This window comes from Topomyia yanbarensis, chromosome 2, assembly GCF_030247195.1.
Source record: "Topomyia yanbarensis strain Yona2022 chromosome 2, ASM3024719v1, whole genome shotgun sequence".
NCBI classification, from domain to species: domain Eukaryota; kingdom Metazoa; phylum Arthropoda; class Insecta; order Diptera; family Culicidae; genus Topomyia; species Topomyia yanbarensis.
The window spans coordinates 247218312-247226022 of record NC_080671.1 but is presented as its reverse complement, the minus strand read 5'-3'; the positions used below and the strand labels follow the sequence as shown (position 1 = coordinate 247226022).

The 7711-nt window shown below is 39.3% G+C and overlaps 2 protein-coding genes across 2 annotated transcripts; one reads left to right on the top strand and one right to left on the bottom strand.

Moving 5' to 3' along the window:
- Window positions 1–660: 660 nt before the first annotated feature.
- LOC131680221 (uncharacterized) lies at window positions 661–2547 on the bottom strand. Its single transcript, XM_058960941.1, has one exon. It carries the CDS (start codon window positions 2545–2547, stop codon window positions 661–663), a length of 1887 nt encoding a protein of 628 aa, XP_058816924.1.
- A 1137-nt stretch (window positions 2548–3684) lies between these two features.
- On the top strand, window positions 3685–6654 carry LOC131680220 (uncharacterized). The gene is made up of 3 exons (XM_058960940.1): window positions 3685–3917; window positions 5668–5970; window positions 6039–6654. Exons 1-3 carry the CDS (start codon window positions 3685–3687, stop codon window positions 6652–6654), a joined length of 1152 nt encoding a protein of 383 aa, XP_058816923.1.
- Window positions 6655–7711: the final 1057 nt, after the last annotated feature.

Sequence of the window (7711 nt, the reverse complement as noted above, 5' to 3'; positions counted from 1 at the left end):
AAATTTAAACAACATCACTTACATGCTAACAACGTCTACACAATGAACAATCACATTATCAACTGCTGTCTTGTCTTGTACACTCAATCTCCGTTGGTACTTTCTTCGGACGCACGGTGCTCTTCAGCTTCTCTATTAAGCCGTTGTATGCAGACCTAAACTTAATAGAGTCCCGTTGTAGATTGAACGTGTTCGACTCTCCTTTTATTTTTATTTGGAACATTTCCACTATCAACCGGGTATCGGTTCTAGGCACCTCGTCCAATATTTTACCATTTTTAAAATCAAAAAGATGGCCTTCATTGATTGTATGTTGTGCTAGCCCCGTACTTCCTACGCTTTTATTTTTTATATCGTTCTTATGTTGTTCCAAACGCTTTTTTAAAAATTGACTTGTTTGTCCAATGTATGTCTTATCTGTACAGACACCGCATGGTATTTCGTAAACAACATTAGTTTGACGATCTTTTTCTATTCTGTCCTTAAGCTTACTGTGTACTGTGTCTTTAATTTTGTCAATGGTTTTAAAAGCTAGTTTTATATTATGCTGTGATAAATACCGGGTTATTTTTTCCCCCAGACCCGGTATATAAGGTGCAGAAACAAATTTCATTGTCACATCAGTGTTTTTAGGTTCAAGAGTATTGTACAATTTGTGTGTTAGTTAATAATCTTGTTGCATAATGAACCTGGATAATTATTATTAGTGAGTATTTGTTTCACAACTTCCAGAGCATTTGAACGATAATATACTTCACTTAGTTTCAATACCCTATCAACTAATGCTATTGCTGAATTTTTCTTATGGTTAAATGGACTCGAGGAATTATAGTCTAAATATCTGCCTTCTGAATCCTTCGGAGTCCATTCCGTGGTGAGATGGTCCTCCTCCCTCCGCACTATTGTATCCAAAAACCGTATTTGACCATCCTCCTCAAGTTCTATGGTGAACTGCAGTCGTGGGTGGAAACTGTTAAACACCTCCAGCATGCGCTCCACTTGTTCTCTTCGCACACTCGATAAACAGTCGTCAACGTACCGCCTGAAGAAAATTGGTACAATGCCTTCTTGATGCAACTGTTCCAGCGCACTTCTCTCAACCCTCTCCAACACTATGTTTGCTACAACTGGCGATAAGGGAGATCCCATTGGTAACCCAAATTTCTGCTTGAAGAAACGACCTTGATGCATGAAAAAAGTTGATGTCAACACCAACTCAAGCATTGCAATGAAGCTGCTCTCAGGAATCTTGGTGTGCTCCTCCAATTCGCCCCATCGTAGTCGTACACTTTCTATTGCGTAATCCACAGGCACATTAGTGAATAGTGAAACAACATCCAACGAAAACCACGCACACTCATTGGTTACAATGTGCTGTCGAATATCGCCGACAAATTCAAAGCTATTCACTATATGGTGATCCGTTTTACCAACAATTCCATTTAGAATGGATGACAAAAACTTCGCTGCATTGTATGTTGCTGTTTCAATCGTAGAGTTGATTAATCGTAACGGCATCCCTTCTTTGTGCGTTTTCGGCAGCCCGTACACTCGTGGCGGGTTACAATTATAAACCTTTAGTTTCAGTTTTGTGCATTTATCTATCCATTCCTCTTGGCTCCATTGGTCAAACATAGCATTGATCTTTTTCAGTGTGGACGACGTGGGGTCATTCCTAATCTCTTCGTAGGTCTCCGTGTCATTCACTAACGTAAGCATCTTCGATTCATATTCAGCCTTATTCATTACAACCGTCAATTTGCCTTTATCCGCTTTCGTAACAATCAAGTCATTCCTCTCCGCTAGATATTTGCTACTTTTTATCACATCTTTCCTTATCCATTCGTTATCACTATGAAAAGGTTGCTTCAGGTAGTTGATGTGATTGATAATGGCATTGGATACTTCATTTCTGATTGTATCGGCTTGGGGATCCCAGTGAATGCAACTTTCGATTTCAGATAGCAAACGTACGTACGGTGGATGCTTTAAATCTGGCACATTAAACCCACCACCTAGCTGCAGTGTGCGCATGAGAAAATCGGGTAACTCAACGTCCGTATGATTAGTAACCCAGGGGCTCTTGTGACACAATTGCTGTATTTTATTCGTTTTTAAAATCTCCAGTTTTCTCGTCTGTTTTGACTTGCTTCGTCCGAAAACAGATTCTTCTTTCCTTTTCACTGCATTCTTTATATACTCAAAATCTTCACACGACACACACTCAGCGATGTGATTTAACTGTGCTGCTGCTGCTTTTTTCAATTTACTTACGGAGCGGAGGCAGTCTGAGATGAGCAGACTGAGTAAGCTTTGTTTGAATTTTTTGGTGATTTTTTCAGCTTTCTGCATAGATTGTTCATTTTCGATTTCCAAGTCTAGACGAAAATCGAAGCCGTTTGGAACTATTTTAGTCCTGCGACAGTTGAGTAGAAATAGTTTCCGGTTTCTCAGTCGAGCTAATTTAAGCTGCAACTTCATATAGTTCCGTAGAGTCAGCTCCAGTCTGTAGCCGTATTGCCGACCAAAGGATTTCACGAAGAACATTGTGTGGATGCTCACCGTGAACTGTTCTTTTATCGATATGACTTTGTTGCTTTGTTTTCATCACCGCTAGCAAATTTGGTATGGACGGTTATCGATTTTTTTCGGTGAAAATTAAAACAAACTGCATTTTACCGGACGTTTCGACCTACTAACATGTTCAGTCATCCTCAGCGGCTTACTAAAATATAATATTTGTTAAAATCTAACACTAAACACAAATTTAAACAACATCACTTACATGCTAACAACGTCTACACAATGAACAATCACATTATCAACTGCTGTCTTGTCTTGTACACTCAATCTCCGTTGGTACTTTCTTCGGACGCACGGTGCTCTTCAGATTCTCTATTAAGCCGTTGTATGCAGACCTAAACTTAATAGAGTCCCGTTGTAGATTGAACGTGTTCGACTCTCCTTTTATTTTTATTTGGAACATTTCCACTATCAACCGGGTATCGGTTCTAGGCACCTCGTCCAATATTTTAGCATTTTTAAAATAAAAAAAAAATGCTAAATGCTAATAAAGGCAAGGTTGTAATGAATAAGGCTGAATATGAATCGAAGATGCTTACGTTAGTGAATGACACGGAGACCTACGAAGAGATTAGGAATGACCCCACGTCGTCCACACTGAAAAAGATCAATGCTATGTTTGACCAATGGAGCCAAGAGGAATGGATAGATAAATGCACAAAACTGAAACTAAAGCTTTATAATTGTAACCCGCCACGAGTGTACGGGCTGCCGAAAACGCACAAAGAAGGGATGCCGTTACGATTAATCAACTCTACGATTGGAACAGCAACATACAATGCAGCGATGTTTTTGTCATCCATTCTAAATGGAATTGTTGGTAAAACGGATCACCATATAGTGAATAGCTTTGAATTTGTCGGCGATATTCGACAGCACATTGTAACCAATGAGTGTGCGTTGTTTTCGTTGGATGTTGTTTCACTATTCACTAATGTGCCTGTGGATTAGGCAATAGAAAGTGTACGACTACGATGGGGCGAATTGGAGGAGCACACCAAGATTCCTGAGAGCAGCTTCATTGCAATGCTTGAGTTGGTGTTGACATCAACTTTTTTCATGCATCAAGGTCGTTTCTTCAAGCAGAAATTTGGGTTACCAATGGGATCTCCCTTATCGCCAGTTGTAGCAAACATAGTGTTGGAGAGGGTTGAGAGAAGTGCGCTGGAACAGTTGCATCAAGAAGGCATTGTACCAATTTTCTTCAGGCGGTACGTTGACGACTGTTTATCGAGTGTGCGAAGAGAACAAGTGGAGCGCATGCTGGAGGTGTTTAACAGTTTCCACCCACGACTGCAGTTCACCATAGAACTTGAGGAGGATGGTCAAATACGGTTTTTGGATACAATAGTGCGGAGGGAGGAGGACCATCTCACCACGGAATGGACTCCGAAGGATTTAGAAGGCAGATATTTAGACTATAATTCCTCGAGTCCATTTAACCATAAGAAAAATTCAGCAATAGCATTAGTTGATAGGGTATTGAAACTAAGTGAAGTATATTATCGTTCAAATGCTCTGGAAGTTGTGAAACAAATACTCACTAATAATAATTATCCAGGTTCATTCTGCAACAAGATTATTAAAGAACGAACACACAAATTGTACAATACTCTTGAACCTAAAAACACTGATGTGACAATGAAATTTGTTTCTGCACCTTATATACCGGGTCTGGGGGAAAAAAATAGCCCGGTATTTATCACAGCATAATATAAAACTAGCTTTTAAAACCATTGACAAAATTAAAGACACAGTACACACTAAGCTTAAGGACAGAATAGAAAAAGATCGTCGAACTAATGTTGTTTACGAAATACCATGCGGTGTCTGTACAGATAAGACATACATTGGACAAACAAGTCAATTTTTTAAAAAAGCGTTTGGAACAACATAAGAACGATATAAAAAATAAAAGCGAAGTACGGGGCTAGCACAACATACAATCAATGAAGGCCACCTTTTTGATTTTAAAAATGCTAAAATATTGGACGAGGTGCCTAGAACCGATACCCGGTTGATAGTGGAAATGTTCCAAATAAAAATAAAAGGAGAGTCGAACACGTTCAATCTACAACGGGACTCTATTAAGTTTAGGTCTGCATACAACGGCTTAATAGAGAAGCTGAAGAGCACCGTGCGTCCGAAGAAAGTACCAACGGAGATTGAGTGTACAAGACAAGACAGCAGTTGATAATGTGATTGTTCATTGTGTAGACGTTGTTAGCATGTAAGTGATGTTGTTTAAATTTGTGTTTAGTGTTAGATTTTAACAAATATTATATTTTAGTAAGCCGCTGAGGATGACTGAACATGTTAGTAGGTCGAAACGTCCGGTAAAATGCAGTTTGTTTTAATTTTCACCGAAAAAATTCGATAACCGTCCATACCAAATTTGCTAGCGGTGATGAAAACAAAGCAACAAAGTCATATCGATAAAAGAACAGTTCACGGTGAGCATCCACACAATGTTCTTCGTGAAATCCTTTGGTCGGCAATACGGCTACAGACTGGAGCTGACTCTACGGAACTATATGAAGTTGCAGCTTAAATTAGCTCGACTGAGAAACCGGAAACTATTTCTACTCAACTGTCGCAGGACTAAAATAGTTCCAAACGGCTTCGATTTTCGTCTAGACTTGGAAATCGAAAATGAACAATCTATGCAGAAAGCTGAAAAAATCACCAAAAAATTCAAACAAAGCTTACTCAGTCTGCTCATCTCAGACTGCCTCCGCTCCGTAAGTAAATTGAAAAAAGCAGCAGCAGCACAGTTAAATCACATCGCTGAGTGTGTGTCGTGTGAAGATTTTGAGTATATAAAGAATGCAGTGAAAAGGAAAGAAGAATCTGTTTTCGGACGAAGCAAGTCAAAACAGACGAGAAAACTGGAGATTTTAAAAACGAATAAAATACAGCAATTGTGTCACAAGAGCCCCTGGGTTTAAAGCATCCACCGTACGTACGTTTGCTAACTGAAATCGAAAGTTGCATTCACCGGGATCCCCAAGCCGATACAATCAGAAATGAAGTATCCAATGCCATTATCAATCACATCAACTACCTGAAGCAACCTTTTCATAGTGATAACGAATGGATAAGGAAAGATGTGATAAAAAGTAGCAAATATCTAGCGGAGAGGAATGACTTGATTGTTACGAAAGCGGATAAAGGCAAATTGACGGTTGTAATGAATAAGGCTGAATATGAATCGAAGATGCTTACGTTAGTGAATGACACGGAGACCTACGAAGAGATTAGGAATGACCCCACGTCGTCCACACTGAAAAAGATCAATGCTATGTTTGACCAATGGAGCCAAGAGGAATGGATAGATAAATGCACAAAACTGAAACTAAAGGTTTATAATTGTAACCCGCCACGAGTGTACGGGCTGACGAAAACGCACAAAGAAGGGATGCCGTTACGATTAATCAACTCTACGATTGGAACAGCAACATACAATGCAGCGAAGTTTTGTCATCCATTCTAAATGGAATTGTTGGTAAAACGGATCACCATATAGTGAATAGCTTTGAATTTGTCGGCGATATTCGACAGCACATTGTAACCAATGAGTGTGCGTTGTTTTCGTTGGATGTTGTTTCACTATTCACTAATGTGCCTGTGGATTACGCAATAGAAAGTGTACGACTACGATGGGGCGAATTGGAGGAGCACACCAAGATTCCTGAGAGCAGCTTCATTGCAATGCTTGAGTTGGTGTTGACATCAACTTTTTTCATGCATCAAGGTCGTTTCTTCAAGCAGAAATTTGGGTTACCAATGGGATCTCCCTTATCGCCAGTTGTAGCAAACATAGTGTTGGAGAGGGTTGAGAGAAGTGCGCTGGAACAGTTGCATCAAGAAGGCATTGTACCAATTTTTTTCAGGCGGTACGTTGACGACTGTTTATCGAGTGTGCGAAGAGAACAAGTGGAGCGCATGCTGGAGGTGTTTAACAGTTTCCACCCACGACTGCAGTTCACCATAGAACTTGAGGAGGATGGTCAAATACGGTTTTTGGATACAATAGTGCGGAGGGAGGAGGACCATCTCACCACGGAATAGACTCCGAAGGATTCAGAAGGCAGATATTTAGACTATAATTCCTCGAGTCCATTTAACCATAAGAAAAATTCAGCAATAGCATTAGTTGATAGGGTATTGAAACTAAGTGAAGTATATTATCGTTCAAATGCTCTGGAAGTTGTGAAACAAATACTCACTAATAATAATTATCCAGGTTCATTCTGCAACAAGATTATTAAAGAACTAACACACAAATTGTACAATACTCTTGAACCTAAAAACACTGATGTGACAATGAAATTTGTTTCTGCACCTTATATACCGGGTCTGGGGGAAAAAATAGCCCGGTATTTATCACAGCATAATATAAAACTAGCTTTTAAAACCATTGACAAAATTAAAGACACAGTACACACTAAGCTTAAGGACAGAATAGAAAAAGATCGTCGAACTAATGTTGTTTACGAAATACCATGCGGTGTCTGTACAGATAAGACATACATTGGACAAACAAGTCAATTTTTAAAAAAGCGTTTGGAACAACATAAGAACGATATAAAAAATAAAAGCGTAGGAAGTACGGGGCTAGCACAACATACAATCAATGAAGGCCACCTTTTTGATTTTAAAAATTCTAAAATATTGGACGAGGTGCCTAGAACCGATACCCGGTTGATAGTGGAAATGTTCCAAATAAAAATAAAAGGAGAGTCGAACACGTTCAATCTACAACGGGACTCTATTAAGTTTAGGTCTGCATACAACGGCTTAATAGAGAAGCTGAAGAGCACCGTGCGTCCGAAGAAAGTACCAACGGAGATTGAGTGTACAAGACAAGACAGCAGTTGATAATGTGATTGTTCATTGTGTAGACGTTGTTAGCATGTAAGTGATGTTGTTTAAATTTGTGTTTAGTGTTAGATTTTAACAAATATTATATTTTAGTAAGCCGCTGAGGATGACTGAACATGTTAGTAGGTCGAAACGTCCGGTAAAATGCAGTTTGTTTTAATTTTCACCGAAAAAAATCGATGACCGTCCATACCAAAGATAAGGCACTTGTATGCCTTAGTGTACCCCCGCTCCTTATGTCCCT